The following is a 19078-nucleotide window of genomic DNA, read 5'->3' as shown; positions in this document are numbered from 1 at the left end:
CTTACACAAATAGAAGAGTCAGTATGTGGACTGCACAGGCAAAGATGGCAAAAATCTGGGCTTTTCTAACAAAAAGGCAGCTCACAGGCATTGCCCAAAATACTATGAGAAAACAGGAAACTAAACCCCCAGCACATCTCAGCTTTTCTCAAAATGGGGGCCACAGGCTTATTTTGAAGTACAAGAATTCTATGAAAAATGTTAAATTGTATTTTCAGCACCTTATACTCAAAATTAGCTATTCAAAGGCAGAACTTTACTGTGGTAATTTAGAACAGAACCATTTTCATAGATTTAGACCAAGTAAATGTCTCTTGAGGGTCTTCAGTTGCTAGATGTCTGTACACTATTGAAGTCTTAGGGGCAAAACAAATTATTCTAGGTCATTAGTTCTCAAAGGGCCAAAAAGCAGACCAAGAACCATAATCTTCCAACCCTCCCCAGCCCAGGAGGTAAGACTCTCCAACTCTCCTTTCATTAACTGTTTGAGTCCCAAGCATGCGATCGCACTGCTTGGTATTTCTCGACATAAAATAAAACAAGCGCTATCACGCTGTTTGGGTCTTTTCGTACTCATTTAGAGAAAGCGTGGTTGCGCTGTTTGGGATTCTTCGACAGTGTTTTTTCAATACCCCCTGGGACTCAAATGAATCGTATGTTTTCTTGACATAAAATCTCAGCAGCGCGATCGCGCTGCTTGGGACTCAAACGGTTAAAACCAGCCTTGGAGAGGATCCATATGGTGCCTATTGGTGAACCCTGGAGACGCCACTCCCACGCCCTATAGCAGCCGTGGGCAAACTATGGCCCGCGGGCCGGATCCGGCCCGTTTGAAATGAATAAAACTAAAAAAAAAAAAGACCGTACCCTTTTATGTAATGATGTTTACTTTGAATTTACATTAGTTCACACAAACACTCCATCCATGCTTTTGTTCCGGCCCTCCGGTCCAGTTTAAGAACCCATTGTGGCCTCTGAGTCAAAAAGTTTGCCCACCCCTGATCTATAGTGTGCACGATCTTGGCATGTTCAGCATCATACCATCTGAAATATGTGTACTCTGGGGTTCCCAAGAGCCTTTCAAGGGGTACATTACATGGAGAGATTTAAATCCATTTCCAGATCCTCAACTTTCTAATGCACTTTTCCAAAAAGAGAGGTCTATGCCTAAGAGAGATCTACGCCTGTGGTCAAGGTTTCTTGCTGGGTCTCCTTGTACAACCATCCTTCTCCCACTTCCCAGATTCAATATTAGCACGGCACACCCCTGGAGGAGGAATGCATGTCTTTCCAAGTGTTTTATATATTTTGGTTAAGGACAAGAATTGTATTAAAAAAATTGATATTCTGAGTCAGTTGAGGACTTTTTTGCATTCAGATATATTACAGAGTGAGGACAGTGGAAACAATGGCAAATTTTGTTTAGACACTAAACCTTTTCCCTTCCCCTAATTATCAAAAAGTATATCACTCCTGAGGGAGGGTCCAGTGGGAGCAAATCAAAAAAGTAGAACTTCTCTGCTGTAGTCACCTTCAGTCCTCACAGTCTGTCAGATTGAGGGTCAATCCAACCCACTGATGTGCCAACAGCAATTAAGGCTCAACTGCATCAGGAGGATACAAAAAACCCACACAAGGCCACCTGGCTCACATGACCAGGGAGAGAGTGCCACTGGGCCCCACAGGATAGCTACTACGTAAGGCTATTCTGCCAAGACTGGAAGATACAGCATATCTACATAGACACAAATGAGAAGGAAGACAATATAAGAAGACAAAGAAATATGTCCCAAATGGTCAAAAGAACAGGCAAAAGCTACAGAAAAAGAGCTAGATGAAATGGAGGCAAGCAATCTACCAGATACAGAGTTTAAAACACTGGTTATAAGGATGTTTAATGAACTTAGGAGAAAAATAGGTTAACTCCGTGAAAACTTACACAAAGAGATAGAAACTGTAAAAAAAGAACCAGTTAGAAATGAGGAATATCATAACTGAAATGAAGTTTCATTAGATGGACTTAACAGCAGATTAGATGAAGCAGAGGATCAAATCAGCAATCTGGAAGACAAGGTAGCAGAAAACTCCCAATTAGAACAATAAAAAGAATAAAATATAATAAGGATAGTTTAAGGGACCTCTTGACAACATCAAGCATACTAAAATTTGCATCACAGGAGTACCTGAAAGAGAAGAGAGCAAGAAATTGAAAATCCTATGTGAAAAAATAATGACTGAAAACTTCCCTAACCTGGTGAAGGAAACAGATATATAAAGCCAGAAATGCAGAGTCCCAAACAAGGTGAACTGCACACCAAGACATATCATAATTAAAATGCCAAAGGTTAAAGACAAAGAGAAAATCTTAAAAGCAGCAAGAGAAAAGCAGTTAGTGACATACAGGGATCTCCCATAAAACTGTTACCTCATTTCTCAACAGAAATTTTGCAGGCCAGAGGGATTGGGACGAATTATACAAAGGGATGAAAAGCAAGGACATACAATCAAGATGACTCTATCTAACAAAGCTATCATTTAGAATTGAGAGTAAAGAGTTTTCCAGACAAGAAAAAACTAATAGTTCATCGCCACTAAATGAATATTACAAGAAATGTTAAAGGGATTTTTTTTAAAAGATCGAAAATATGAATAAGAAAATACAGGAAAGAAAAATTTTCACAAAGGCAAACACATAATAAAAGCAGTGGATCAACCAACTATAAAGCTAGTAAAAAGGTTAAAAGGCAAAAGTAGGAAGATCATGTGTAATTACAACAATAAATTAAGTGATAAACATACATACACAGAAACATGAAGTAAAAAGGACAAAAACATAAACATGGAAGGGGGTAAAAATTGTGGTGCTTATAGATCATGTTTAAATTTAAGCAACCAACAATTTAAAATAGACTGCTATAAACATAGCTTTTTATATAGGAAACACATAGTAACCACAAACCAAAAACTCACAAGACATGTAAAAATATAGATAGGAATCCACACACGAAAGAAATTCATTAACATACAACAGAAGATAGCAAGAGAATAAGAAAGGAAGAGAAAAACTACAAAAACAATTTTTAAAAAGCTAACAAAATGGCAAGAACTACATACCTATCAATAATTACTTTAAATATCAATGGACATCAAAAGACATAAGATGACTAAATGGATAAAAAGACAAGACCCATGCATAAGCTGGCTACAAGAGACCCACTTCGGATCAAAAGACACACACACACTGAAAATAAAGGGATGAGACAAGGTATTTTATGCAAATGCAAATAAAAAAAAGTGGGGTAGCAATACTTCTATCAGACAAAACAAGGGCTATAACAAGAGACAAAGGACGTTTCATAATGATGAAGAGATCAACCCAAAAAGTGGACATAACTCTCATAACATCTAAGCACTCAACCTAGGAGCACCTATATATATAAAGCAAATATGAACGAACATAAAGGGAGAGACTGATAGTAATATAGTCAGAGTAGGGGACTTTAGTACCCTCTTGACATCAATGGATAATATAGTCAGTAATATTGTAATAACTATGTCAGATAGCTCCTAGACTTATTCGGGTGATCATTTCATAAGTTATATAAATGTCTAATCACTATATTGTACACCTGAAACTAATGTAATATTGTATGTCAACTATAATTGAAAAATTTTTTTAAAAAGAAAGTAGGGGGAAAGAAATATTACAGATGGCCATGCCTTCCTGCAGGATGAGTCTGGACAGTAAACTCAAGGCAAGACCTATACCCTATCCATTTGCCCACTTAGTATTCAAAATCATTAACACATTAATATTTTTTTTTACATTAAAAAATAGATTTGCCTGGCCGGAGTGACTCAGTGGTTAAGTGTCGACCTATGAACCAGGAGGTCACAGTTAGATTCCTGGTCAGGGCACATGCCCTGGTTGCAGGTTCGGTCCCCAGTGTGGGGCAAGCAGGAGGCAGCCAATCAATAATTGTCTCTTATCATTGATGTTTCTTTCTCTCTCTCTCCCTCTCCCTTCCTCTCTGAAATCAATAAAAATATATTTTAAAAAAATAGGTTTCATTTTGCTGCATTCTTTTTTTTTTTTTTTGTAATCCTCACCAGAGGATATATCTTCCATTGTTTTTTAGAGAGAGTGTAAGGGAGTGGGGGAGAGAGAAACATCCATGTGAGAGCGGGGCAAGGATTAAGCCTGCAACTGAGGCATGTGCCCTTGACTGGAATCAAACCTGCGACCCTTCAGTACATGGACCGACTCTCTAACCACTGAGAAAACCATCTAGGACTAATTTTACTGAACTCTTTAACAGTAAAGGCTGCTTTGGCATGTAGATTATGTGGCTAACCTGAAATATTTTCCGTAAGTTAAATGAGACAAATCTGAAGCTCCAAAGTTGTAATATAAGACACAAAGCATTTTATCAAGAAATATGGTAGCAGCAAAGATATATTAAAGTTATTACTATTTTGGTTTTCCTAATACTTCAAGAGTATCAGATTTGACACGTAAAAGAGAAACAGGTATAATCAACAATTACATGTAAGTCTTGGTAAAGCTTTTTTTATACACTTCCCAGGAGACAAGAAAGGGAAAGGCTGTATGACAAATCCTTTTGCAAGTCAGATGTTTCTAATTCTGTGCTTTCAACAAAACAGAAGAAATATCAAACTGAGTTAACAGCTGATAGATCATTAAAAAACAGATTGATGGAGTTTAGTTAATAGTAATGGACCAATGCTAGTTTCTTAGTTGTGACTAATGTGCCAGGGTTATGTAAGATGTTAACAAGGAAATTGGGTGAGGGACATTTAGAAACTCTCTGTACAGTCTTTGTAACTTTTTTGTAATTTAAAACGACTCTAAAATAAAACATTTATTAAAACAAATTGATGACAGATTACTATGTGATTGTTGGCATATAACTCAGAAAGAGTTCAGAGGACTGGGTGGTGTTGCTATTACAAAATCTTTTCCATTCCTACTAATTATTTTTGTGAACAAGCTTTTCCAGGCACTTATACCTCTAAATATAAAAATATAGGATGCTAAACCCTGTCTCATTTTAGCAATAAGTAACATTCATCTTAGAATACTTGAGTTAATTGAAAAACTATCTCCATCTATCCCATGCTGTTCCAAGAAAATTTTACTTTTTTCTTAAGTTACTAAAATTTGTGACGTATCTGTCATTTTGATCAATTATGTATTATTAATAAACTAGAGGCCCGATGCACAAAATTTGTGCAAGAGTAAGCCTTCACAGCAGCAGCAGCTGCCTCGATCTCTTACTCGCAGCTGTGTGTGTGTGTGTGTGTGGGGGGGGGGGGTGCTGCCTGGATCCTTCCCTTGCCGGCTTGTTCTGGAAGGATGTCAGAAAGACGTCCAGAAGGATGTCTGGTCTAATTAGCATATTATGCTTTTATTATTATAGATGTGATAATTATCCAAGCCTGAATTATAAAATCCATAACGTTTAGTGTTTCTATGAAATATTTTCAAAATAAATTTATGTACATTATTACTGTTGCGAAGATCAATAAAATACTAGAAGCATTAAAATGTGTAACATTAGGATAAAATTTTGGGGGAAAGGAAAGGGAAATAATGGTTTAAGGAGAAAAGTAAGGTCAAATTTCCAAATGTAAAAAAAAAAAAAAAGCCTGTTTGTGTATTTTTTAAAATGATGGTAGCTCAAACCATCACAGCTATTTAGCTTTCTTTGGATACACTTAACTGAGTGATGAAACAGTTTTCTTTTTAAATGTCAATTTTATTATATATCTAAAATTATACCCTTTGCAGATATTTATTATGAAAAGTTTAGCTGTCAATTTTGAATGTGTGAGATACAATGATTTTCAAAACTATTTATGGAGGTATGCAACCAAAGCATTTGAAAATCACTTGTATTCACTTGTTCTACCAAGTGAATACCAGACATACAGAAAGTGCTCAGTAAACACTGAGGAGCGGGATGCACTGTGTCCTGATAGAAGTCAGCAGCTGCCTATGCAGGCAGATTATAAAGCTTAATCTGTGATAACACTGATGATTTTCAGCACTATATACAGGAATAGGCAAAAGTAGGTTTACAATTGTTCATATTGAAAGATATGCAGGTTATGATTATCACAGTAGTTTTATTATCTTAAAAGAAATGTCACAATGGCAAGGGAAAAACTCTACTTTTGCCCACCCCAGTGTGTGTGTGTGTGTGTACACATAAAAAAGAAGAGAATCCTGCCAGAAGCCCAGAGAATTGCAAATAAGATAAAGCCAAAAAAACCCCACACAGACACACGTCATTATTAAGATGGGAAAAGTGAAATACAAGGAGAGAATCGTAAAAACAGCAAGAGAAAAACTTTTTACATATAAGGGAATCCCTATAAGAGGATAAGCAGATTTTTAAGCAGAAACAGCAGGCCTGAAGAGTGGCATGATATACTCAAAGTGCTGAAAGTAAAAAACAAAAATAAAAACAAAACACTTGCGACCATGAATACTCTACCACCCAACAAAGTTGTCCTTCAAAACTGAAGGGGACATAAAGGAGTTCACCACTAAATCAGCCTTACAAGAAATGTTAATGGGGCTTCTTTAAGCTGAAAAGAAAGGGTGCTAATGTGGACGAAAGGGGCCACATGTTAACCTGACAAGGTCAGAGAAGGCCTGCATGTCTTGAAAACTCAGAGACCTAAAGTAACCACAAAGAATGGTCTGAAATTAAACTTCAATTAAAAGCAGTTATGATGGGTAGTTACATCCTAGGCCAGTATCTTCACTGACAAGGTCAACCTTACCTTAACTGAGCATATCTGACTTTTTGCATCTATAATAACATACCTTGAAATGTCTGGGTAACTTGTAACTTCCTTTTTTCGGGACCCCTTGGGGCACAACCTAAGGTGCCTTGGCGCCAGGACAGATATCACAAATTTCTTCATTGTTATCATGTTAATTGTTGCTGCACCAACCTAAGTATGTATCTATCACTTTACTTTTTATCCAATCCCAGGGGTTTCCCCGATTTGCTTTCTCCTGCCTCTCTAATCTATCACCCATGGATTTCATATAACCCACCTACGTCCCTTCCTTTGATTGCAATGTATAAAAATAGATGAGAAACCACCATTCTCTGGAGCACTATCCCAATCTGTTGAGATAAACTCACAAAAATTCTTTACGGTAAGAATGTGGTTATTTTTTAACACATTAACACTAATCACTAACACGAAAAGATAAGAAAGTATAAATCTTACTGGTAAAGGTAAAAGTGGTGGATTAACACTTATAAAGCAAAAGCCATAGTAGATACAGGAAGGAGAAAGAAAAAGTATCGAATCATACCACTAAAAATACCAGATCACAAAGAGAGCAAGAGAATAAGAAAGGAACAAAAGAACTACAAAAAGCCAAAAAACAACAAAATGGCAATGAGTACATACATATCAATAACTACTTTTAATGTAAATGAATTAAATTCTCCAAACAAAAGACAGAGAGTGGCTGATTGAATAAAAATACAAGACCCATCTACATGAGACTCACTTGAGATTCAAGGACACAGACAGGTTGAAAGTGAAGGGATAGAAAAAGATTTTCCAGGCAAATGGAAACCAAAACACAAAGATTGCAGTAACAGACAATGAAGGGCATTACATTATGATAAGGAGTTGATCCAACAAGAAGATATAATATTTGTAAATATTTATGCAGCCAATACAGGAACACATCAATATATAAAGCAAATATTAACAAGTCTAAAAGGAAGTAATCTAAATAGAAAATAATATAATAACAGGAGACATTAACACCCACTTTCATCAATGGATAGATCATCCAGACAGAAAATTAATTAGGATTAAGAAACATCAACCTTAAACAACACGTTATGCCAGAGAGAATTAACAGATATGTACAAAACATTCCATCTAAAAGCAACAGAATACACATTCCTCTCAAATAGACATGAAACATTCTCCAGGACAGACCATATGTTAGGTCACCAAACAAGTCTTAATAAATTAAGAGACTGAAATCATATCAAGCTTCTTTTCTGACCACAATGGTATGAAACCAGTAATCAATTACAAGAATACTGGAAAATTAAAAAATATATGGAGGTTAAACAGCATGCTGGTAAACCAATGGGTCAAAGAATAAATCAAAAGGGAAATAAAAAATACCTTGAGAAAAATTAAAATGGAAATACAACATGCTAAAACTTACAACGTGAAAGCAGTTCTAAGAGGGAACTTTTAATGATAAATTCCTACATCAAAAACCAAGAAAAATCTCAAACAACTAAACTTTACAACACTTCAAGGAACCAGAAAAAGAACAGAGTCCAAAGTTAGCAGAAGGAAGGAAATAAAGATCAGAGAGAAATAAATGAAAGAGACTAAAGATCAATGAAACTAAGAGCTGGTATTTGAAAAAGAAACAAAACTGACAAACCTTTGACTAGATTCATCAAGAAATAAAGAACCCGGCTGGTGTTGCTCAGTGGTTGAGCACTGACCTATGAGCCAGGAGGTCACAGTTTGATTCCCTGTCAGGGCACATAACCAGGTGGCAGGCTCTATCCCCCGTGTGGGGCTTGCAGGAGGCAGCCAATCAATGATTCTCTCTCATCATTGATGTTTCTATTTCTCTCTCCCTCTTCCTTTCTCTCTGAAATCAATAAAAATATATTTAAAAAAATAAAAACAAATAAACAAAAAACTAAGCTCATAGGTACAGAGAACAGATAGGTAGTTGCCAGGGGGGATAGATGAATTGGCTGAAGCAGGTCAAAAGATACCAACTTCCAGTTATCAAGTCAGTCAGTCATAGGGATATAATGTACAGCACGGGGACTATAGTTAGTAACAATGTATTGCATATTTTAAAGTCGCTAAGAGATCAGATCTTAAACGTTCTCATCATAATAAAAAATGTATTGCTGTGTATGGTGATGAATAACTAGACTTGTGATTATTTCACAACAGAGTAAGTCCTCAGTTAACACCATCAGTAGGGTTTTGGAACTTTGGCAAAATGACATATAATAAGAACAATTTTATGGTAGACTAAATCTATATATAAACAAGAGTTAAGTTCCAAGGCATCTCTCAATGCTACAACAAAACATTATTCAAGTATGTGCTGTATATACAAATATCAAATCATTATGTTTTATACCTAAAACAAGTATCTTTTGTCAATTACATCACAATAAAAAAGAACGTATCCATAATGTAAAAAGAACCTTAAGTCATTAAAATGGACAGATAACTCAATTTTTAAAAAATGCATAAAACACTTGCACAAAAGAAAATATCCAAAGGGCCAAAATTCATTGTAAAATATGCTAAAGCTAATTGGTCATCAGGGCAATACACACCTGCCAGAATGGCTAAAATTTAAGTCTGAAAGTACCCTGCTTTGGCAACATGTAGAAATAGAACTCCCATACACTAAATTTGGACTGTAGACTTTTACCTCCACTAGGGAAAACTACTTGGCACTATCTACTAAAGTTGAGCATATGAATACCCAAGATACCACAATTCCGCTCACAGGTATACTCCCAACACAATGCAACATGTATGTACCAACAGCATGTACTTTTGCAGCAGGAATATTGGTAGGAGTCTCAAATTGGAAACAACTAATATCTCTCAACAGTAGTTAGCACATTGTGGCAAATTCAAACAATGAAATGCACAGACTTGGTGCTGTCTGCTATAAACAACACCTAGATCAATCTCTCAAACACAATGTTAAGTGATAGAGCAAGACAAAAAAAAAAAGGAAATATTAACACCCTTACAGAATTGAATTTACTATGAAGGTAATTTTAATAAGTTGTGCAGATTACACCTAAGGCCCTATATCTATTTTATATTAATAATTTTGTATTTTATTTAAATGGGGTCCTCAAAATTATTAAAGCTTCAGACCCCCATATTCTCCTCTTTCCTCATGCTGTACATAAAAATAAAGTTGTGATATATATATATATATATATATATATACACACACACACACACACACACACACACACACAAATATTATCTATATACTAGAGGCCCGGTACATGGATTTGTGCACCGGTGGGGTCCCTCGGCCTGGCCTGCGGGGATAGGGCCGAAACTGGCCCTCCGACATCCCCCAAGGGGTCCCAGATTGCAAGAGGGTGGTTCTTGGGTAATGCACCCTGGAATCGGGCTTCCTCCTCTCTGATTCCAGGTGCATCACTCGAGAACCGCAGCTGCCAAGTCACCACAGCTCAGCAGCTCCTGCATTGAGCTTCTGCCCCCTGATGATCAATGCGTGTCATAGCTACCGGTCAGAGTGTCTGCCCCCTGGTGGTCACTGTGTGTCATAGCTATCGGTCGGATGGTCGCTTAGGCTTATCCTATATAATAAAGAGCTTATATGCAAATGGTCATCATGCCCTCATGCCCTTGCGCCGGAGCCAGGGGACCTGAGGCCGCACCCCCAGCTGGTGCCAGGCCGGGGGACCTGAGGCTGCGCCCCTGCCCTGCGGGGCTTGACGGGGGTGGGGTCAGCTGGGTCTGGGTCTCACGTGATTTCAAGGTGCACGCAGGTGGGTGGGGACTTGACTCTGGGTCCCGCAGCACACCCCAGACTGTGACAGGAGGGAGAATTTCATATACATTTTACTAATTATCTTTCATCTCTGGCACTTCTATTATAGAGAAAGGGCAAATAGCAGTATTAAAATATTTCCTCTAATTAATTCCCTTGTAATGTGCACGAATTTCGTGCACTGGGCCACTAGTATATAGATATAAAAGGCTAATATGGCCCTAGCTGGTTTTGCATAGTAAATAGGAGCATCGGCCTGTGGACTAAAGGGTCCCAGGTTCAATTCTGGTCAAGGGCATATGCCTGGGTTGTGGGCTCGATCCCCAGTGAAGGTCGTGTAGGAGGCAGCCAATCAATGATTCTTTCTCATCATTGATATTTCTATTTCTCTCTCCCTCTCCCTTCCTCTCTGAAATCATTAAAAAATGTATTTTTTTGAAAAAAAGGGTAATATGCTAAGTGTCTAACCATCTGACTTGTTGCTATGACGCTCACTGACCACCAGGGGGCAGACGCTCAATGCAGGAACTGCTGTGACGCACACAGAGAAATGGCACCACAGACCTGGCACCCACAAAGGAACACTCAGCTTCCCCCAAGTGAGACACAGGCCCTACCACCACCCCGGAGCCACAACCCACCAAATCGCTGCTGAGACACCATGGCGCAAAATGCGGCCCACAGCCCAGCCTGGAAATGATGGCTGTGGGTGCCAGGTAATGATGTCACGTAGCAATGCCCAGCTTTCTCTCCCTAGTGACGACTAGCCTCCTTGCAGTTTCTCCAGCCAAGGAACACTACTTGCTTTATAGCCAGGTGCAAACATTTCACACTTTAACCAAATATCTCTAAAGCATTTTCCCATGCCTCATCTCATTTGATCCTCACAGAAGTCTGGAGTGGGTAGATAGGCAACTCGGTGGAATCCTATTTTCTTTTCATTAGCTGGAAAAACGGAGATTTAGAAACTTGACCCGACTGAAAAGAAGAAATGGTGGAACTTGAAAATGACTTCAGGTTTTCTCACTGTGCAGAATATAGTCAAACACTGCTGCAGTTAAATATTTTACCCTTTGTTCTCCCTGCGTGATCTACAGAATAATAATCTGCTTTGTGTTGATATTTACTGCTGTGTTGCTGACAATTACCTGAAAGAGAAGTTGGGGTCACTGGGCTGGAAAAAGTTTAGCTATATCAGAAAGAAGGTCTAATTAAGCAAGTTTATTTTATTTATATATATATATATATATATATATATATATATATATATATGTATATATATATATATATATGGCTAAGTTGACTGGCGCATGTGCTATACATATAAAGCTCTCGCTGGTGCCAATCGCACACGTGTGTTTTGATCTGTCATTGTCGATCTCGAATTTGGTTGACACCTCTATTATAGAGAAAGGGCAAAAAGCGATATTAAAATATTTCTTCTAATTAATTTCCTTTGAATGTGCATAAATTCGTGCACTGGGCCTCTAGTTCAGCCATAAAAATGAAGGAAGTCCTGCCATTTGTGACAACATAGATAGCTCTTGAGGGCATTATGCTAAGTGAAATAAGTCAGACAGAGAAAGACAAATAGTGTATGGTCTCACTTATATGTGGAATCTTAAAAAAAACAAACCAAACATATAAAAATAGAAATCAGATTTATGGTTACCAGAGGTGAAGAGTTAGGAGAAGAATTGCATGAAGTTGGTCAAAAGGTACAATCTCCTGGTTATAAAATAACTAGGGATATAATGTAGAACATGATGACTATAGTTACCAAGTGTACCAGTTAATAATGGCAGATTTGTAATCAAAGAAAACACAATAATTTCAAGAGAAACATCAAAAGTGCTTTATTCAAAGTAATGTCCATCCCTAGCTACACATTTCCCCCATCTTTCAGGTAATTTGTGGATACCGTTCCAATAGAACTTTTTTTGTTTTGAGACAAACCATTCAGAGACCCAATTTTCTACTTCTTCATATGTTTTGAAGTGCTGCTCAGAAAGTGCGTGTGCCATCGATCAGAACAAGTGGTAATCTGAAGGTGCAAGGTCTGGTGAATACGGTGGGTGGGTTAATACTTCCCAGGCAAGATCTTTTAACGTGTCTTTAACTGGTTTTGAAGTATGTGATGGTGCGTTATCATGAAGCAAAATTACTTTGTGGTGTCTTCTGGCCCATTCTGGTCGTTTCATGTTCAAAGCATGGTTCAAATTGATTATTTGTTGTTGATAGCAATCAGTATTAGGGATCAGTTTCACCTGGTTTTAGAAGCTCATAATACATACACTACACCTTCCTGATCCCACCAAACACAGAGCATTGTCTTCTTTCTGAAGGGGTTTGGCCTTGCAATCAATGTTGATGGTTGACCTGGATCAACCCATGATTTTCTGCATTTGGGATTCTCAAAATAAATCCACTTTTCATCACCAGTCACAATTCGATGCAAAAAAGACTTTCTTTCATGCTGTTGAAGCAACATTTTACTGATAACTTTTCAGTTTTCCATTTGTCTTTCGTTCAGTTGATGTGGCACCCATTTTCCTTCCTTTAAAATCTTTCCCATTGCTTGTAAAGGATCGAAAATTGTCTGCTGAGCAACGTTTAATCTTTCTACAAGTTGTTTTTGAGTTTCACACGCATCTTCATCCAATAATGCTTGTAACTGTTGGTCTTTAAACTTTTTCGGTTGACCTGGACGTTCTTTGTCTTTCACATCAAAATCATCACTTTTGAAGCATTTAAACCAGCGTTCACAGGTATCTTGAGATGGAGCATGTTCACCATAAGCTTCCCGAAGTATACGATAACTTTTTCTTCAAAATAATGAATTAAAACTTCCTGCAAATGCTTTTTGGCATGAAATTCAAAATTTTTAAGCGTAAAAATATCTATAATATTAATACCTTCAGAAAATTTGACATATGAAGTTTTGAAGCTTGCTGTCAATACAACAGAATAGCATACATATCAAATCGCATATATATCAACATATGTGTAACTCCATCTATTGAAAAAAAATCCACATTATTAACTGGTACACCTAGTAACATTGGTGTATGATATATTTGAAAGCAGTTAAGACAGTAGATCCTAAGAGTTCTTCTCATCACAAGGAAAAACACATTTTTTCTTTTTTAAATGATTTCCTTTGAATCTTTGGTATTTTATGCATCTGAGGCTTCTCTGACTGCAAAAGACATCCACTATAGACGTGTCAGGGACCCCACATGCAGATTCTGTCAAGTTCTCTCTGGGAGGAGCAGGCACGCTCCTACTCAGGGCCCACTTGCTGTTCCTCTGCTAGGAGATTTCCCCCCAGTCACTTGAATGCCCGATACCTTACTCTGTCAGGTCTCCATTCAAGTGTCACCTTACCAGAGAGGGCTCACCTGACCACCTATGTAAAATTACACTCCCATGTCATCACTCCACTTTATTTTTGTCCTTGCACCTGCTCTGTCCCCTCCAACCTCTTGTAATGATTCTGCCCCTCTCATTAGACCAAAGCTCACTGAACATGGAGGGAGGGCAAGTGCCTTTCATTCACTGCTACTGAGAACAGTAACAAGCACATGCAGACTTGATCAATATCAATCACATGCATACATCTTCTTTAACAGCCAGTGTTAAAAGTTGAAAGAATGAGACAGCTTTTGAAATTTCTTAATGGGGTAAAATGCTCTATATATGAGCAATTGCCATTGAAGTTAAAAAAAATACAATCTGCCTCAGCAAGTTCAGCTTGAGGACATTACCCTATAGATACTTTTGCACTTGAGCACAGAGACCCACATACAGTGATGATCACTGTGCTGTGTGTCAGAATGAATGCTAGAAACCAAAAGGAAGTCCATTCATAGAGATATGGGTATACACTGGTCTTGTGTAATATATAAGTAACTAGAATCATACATGAAACACTAAAGCAGTTCTATATGCACCAATATGAAAGCACTGCCAAATTAATAACAACAGTGGCTAACATCTGTGCCACAATGCTATAGCACTTACATGAGTTCTCTTTTAAACCTCCCAACCATCCATTTTACAGATGAGGGAACTGATACCAGAGAGGTCAAATCACTTCCCAAGATCACACAGCCAGAAAATGACAGAACTAGAATATACAGCCAGGTGAGCTGGCACCCTTAACCACTAAGTAACACTGCCAAAACAGTGGGTAACAAGATTATATGTATATAGTTATAGTTATTGTTATATTTAAAGGTAGGTAGGATGGGGAAGGCTTTATATATCTACTAGAGGCCCAGTGCATGAATTCGTGCACGGGAGGGGAGGAATGGGGCCACAGGAGGTTGGCTGACCGGGGGAGAGACCGCAAAGGGAGACTGGCCAGCCAGGTGGGAGGGACCACAGGAGGTTGGCTGGAAGCAGGGAAGAATAGGGGGAGGGACTGCGGGAGGTTGGCCGCTGGCCCTGAGAAGGGAACTGACCCTCAGCCCCCCTGGGAAAGGGGCTGTGTCCGCTGCCACCCAACCCCGGTTCCCTGTCCCAGCCCAGGCCCGAAGGCCCCGGCGGGATCAGGAGAGGAGGCAACAGTTGCCAGGTGCAGAAGGAACGGATGCTGGATGCCAATGCCACCCTTGGCATCCCACCACTGCGAATTTCCCCACCTCCCCCCTCCTCCTTCCCTCACCACTGCACCACCACTGCGGGGGGGGTGGGGGGGTTGGGGGGGGTGGGGTGGAGGCCCCTGAGGAAGGGAGAGGATGGGAGCAAGACAAACCCTTGTGTCAAGGGCTGACTTACAATAGATCACAGCGAGGGAGCTGCTCTGCTATGTATGAAACCTTGACCCAGAAGCAGGTCTCTACAAATGGCTTAGCACCAGGGGCAGATGGGGGCCGGCTGGCTGGGGGAAGGGGCCGTGGGAGCACACTGACCACCAGGGGGCAGCTCCTGCGTTGAGCATCTGCTCTCTGGTGGTCAGTGCACGTCACAGTGACTGGCTGACCAGTAGTTCCCAGTCATTCCATCATAACGGTGCTTAGGCCTTTATATATATATATAGAGAGAGAGAGAGAGAGACAGATATGCTCTTATGTGCATAGACTTTGTGAAAAGATACATAAAGACTGATTACAGAGACCCATCTGGGGGCATGTGGGGGGACTGGTGGGATTGAGATTCTATTACTGCATACTTTTGCAAAATCCTAATTCTTACACATATTACCTAGTCAAAAATACATTATGCAAGTATTCATTGAGTCACTAAATTCTAAGTCTGGGATGGACCCCATCATTTTATTGGAGGGGGTGTAAACTGAGTCACCGACTTGCCTGAGGCCACCCAAGTAGGAAGGAGAAGCCCTAAGGCACTTCCAAGGCTCCAGACTCCTAGCCCTGGTGTGTTCTGTTGCCATCTCTACTCTCTATTTCCACCATAGCTGACTCAGCTGTCACAACTGGAGACTTTAAAAAACGTCCAATTATACAGAATTGGGGAGAAAATTATGATTTGGAATTCAAGTGTTGACATTTGAAAAATACCAACTCCCTTTCACTGCAAGTACTTTAGCATGTTACTAAGGCTCTCTCTGCCTGTCTCTGGAAAGGTTATTTTCAGAACATTCCACTTAAACCTGGAGTTGCAGGGTTCTCCGCTGTTTCTGGGAGCTGACACCACAATTTACATTAAACAAATGTTTTGAAAATTAGCTGTTCACGGTTCCAATTTCAGCTTCCCCCAGGGTTTAATGTTAGCCAAATATTCGTACAGTAAGCAGACAATGTGTTTTATTGTATGGAAGAAAAACAGACCACCATAACAGATTTCCTGCTTTTGTAATCAAGGGAAAAGTGGAGTGTTCAAGTGATTATTGGCATATGGTTATTAGAAACACTGAGTTCCAAATATAGCTACTAGGAGCTAAAGACACACACACACACACACACACACACACACACTGCTATATTTCCAAAAAGATAGAAAAAACCTTAGTGTTTGGTCAATTGGAAATTCAGAAAGTCATTGGCAAAACTACCAGGAGGAATCAGGGTGACAGATAGCAAGGTTCAGCCCACTGTTCCCAGACACACTGGAGTCAGAGAGGCCCAAACATCAATGAGCAGCAGGCCTGCAGGAACAAGGGCCGTGGCTCTGGGCACAGCCTGAGGACAGCTAGGCCAAAGATTGCAGTTCTGCCCTGCTGGTCCCCAACTCCCTGGGGCCCATTATCAAGATATGATGGATTTGGCACCTTCGTCTTCTTTTTTAACATTTAAAAAGGGTTGCACAGCCCTCGACAGTGTGGCTCAGTTGATTGGAACATCGTCCCATAAATCAAAAGGTTGCGGATTTCATTCCCAGTAAGGGCACATTCCTAGGTTGTGGGTTCGATCCCCGGTTGGGGCACATACAGAAGGCAACCAATCGATGTTCTCTCTCACATCCATGTTTCTCTCTCTCTCTCTCTCTCTCTCTCTCTTCCGTCTCTCTAAAATCAATAAGCATATCCTCGGGTGAGGATTTAAAAAATAATTAATTAGTTAGTTAATAATTAATTAAAAAGGGTTGCACAGGTGCTTTTCTCCTCTCTTTCCCCATCTTGCTCTACACGCCGCCCCCCATGCCCCTGTCCAGCTGCAAATGTGAAAGGGGAGAAAGAAACTGTTCAATCTGCTAAATTTACAGTTAGCAGGAATGAGAATGAAGCATTGTGTGAATTCCCCTGATTCCAAGCCTCCTCCAGGACTTGTGAGCTAGGTGGAATGCAAGCGTCTGGAAATAAACTTACAGGATGCTCTTCAATACCGGATTTCTCTCTCAAAGAGCTGGGAGCAATTCAGAGCCAGGTGGGTGAGATGGGGGGAATGGGGTGGGTGGTCTGTTGGAAAGAGGAATTTAGATTCTGATGTCTTCAGGAAAGCATTTGTTTACACCCAGAAGGAGGTACTAAAAACATAGCCCCTTCCACCTCAACTAAATAAAGAGTGTGGATGGGAGGTTAGAGGTCAGAAAGGTGCCCCCATGTGGTGAAAGCCAGTCTGTCTGTGGCACAGACAGGCCAGGGACCTGATCTTTGGACAGGTCAGAGGAGGGGATATGCAGGATGTGACTCTGGGTCAGGGCCCCTGGAGCCCATCTGGGAGGTGACCTCACCATCTCACTCTGGTGAGAGGCGTGGGCTCTGGTAGGAAAAATGTCCTTACACTGCATCAGAACCCAAGAGTTATTTCCAAGAGTTCTTATTGAGGGTCTTACAAAACAGGTAGGTCACCTTCTGCCAGAAGTAATTTCCTCCAGTATGGCTGGAGAAGGATGACTCCTGAGGGGGTGCCGGAGGGTAGCACAGCCTTAAAATTCCATCTATAAAGACAGAGCTTTAACTGCACTGCACCTCTGTTTGTTGGGCCTCAAAGCAACTGTGACAACTGCTGAGAGGCAGGGCCCAGTGACGAAGGAACACACTAATGAGAGGAATTCGTTCACCACAAAATGATCAGCACCCAGGACCTAGTCTCAGTCCAAGTTGGGTCTAGCAGGAGGGCCTGAATAATGTGTCTGTTTTACTCCTTAACAAGGCAATCATTCTAAAAAGCAAACTGTTTGGACTGTCCCTGCTGGAACATGCTCAGAGTAGGACAAGCAGCCATGGCAATGCAACCTCAGTTCTGAGAGTATCAGGAGCAAGTGAGCAGCTGGCACCTCTGGGCAGGACTCAATGGTAGCTGTCCAAGCACCAGGAAGATCCTGTACACACAGGTCACTTCCCACAGGCATGGGCATCTCCCTGAAAGGCCAGGCATGAGGTCCTTCCATCTTGATCTTCCTGGCACCCACCTCACATACTCCTTGCCTGCAGGAATCCAGTCCCCCAACTGTGTCCAGACTCTGGCCACTTGAGTAGGACTAGCCCCTCTGTAACCAGATCCCACATGTTCCTCTGTAGTGCTGCACCCCATCGGTGGGATGAGCACTCAGCAGGAAGGGGACTCTCCTGACAACCACCTATCTGCACTGCCCTGCCCTACCCCACACGCCCCTGCCAAATCACATACCTTGGATTTCCGGGCCCCTTTCTTGCCTCCAGCTTTCTTTGACACTGGCTTCTTCTGGGATGGAGACTTGGCCTTTTTAGCTGGGGGTGGCGTGATGATGGCTTCCAACTTCCCTTTGGATCCTCGTTTCTTTGCTAGCAACTCTGGGTGGATGTTTGGTAACACCCCACCACTGGCTATGGTGACTCCTTTTAGTAGCTTGCAGGAAAACCAAAGTAGCAGATGGTGAGCTAGACCAACCTGCCCCTGACCTCCAAGAAGTCAGCCCTGCCCATCCATGCTTTCGATTTTGGTTGGTAGAGTTCCTCCCTCCATGGCATCTACAAGGATGCTGACGGGACTCAGCTCACTACACAGGGAACAAGTCCTCAGAGTTCCTCACTAGGGGGGAGGGGTGGTTCATTTGAGAGCCAAATACCTTGTTTCATCCCTG

The 19078-nt window shown here is 40.5% G+C and overlaps 1 protein-coding gene across 11 annotated transcripts in view; it reads right to left on the bottom strand.

Moving 5' to 3' along the window:
- LOC102425000 (core histone macro-H2A.1) overlaps window positions 1–19078 on the bottom strand; it is a 64899-nt gene that overhangs the window by 24657 nt on the left and 21164 nt on the right. For 9 of the 11 annotated variants that reach the window (XM_014453895.2, XM_014453893.2, XM_023752149.1 and 6 more), the window contains exon 3: window positions 18646–18843. The exons of the other annotated variants lie outside the window; for them this stretch is intronic. In XM_014453895.2, the coding sequence (XP_014309381.1) occupies window positions 18646–18843 (198 nt within the window). The remainder of the gene's footprint in view (window positions 1–18645; window positions 18844–19078) is intronic. 11 annotated transcript variants of the gene reach the window in all.

This window comes from Myotis lucifugus, unplaced genomic scaffold (assembly GCF_000147115.1).
Source record: "Myotis lucifugus unplaced genomic scaffold, Myoluc2.0 scaffold_28, whole genome shotgun sequence".
Taxonomy (NCBI): Eukaryota; Metazoa; Chordata; class Mammalia; order Chiroptera; family Vespertilionidae; genus Myotis; species Myotis lucifugus.
The sequence above is the reverse complement of the archived record's forward strand: the minus strand, read 5'-3'. Positions and strand labels throughout refer to the sequence as shown.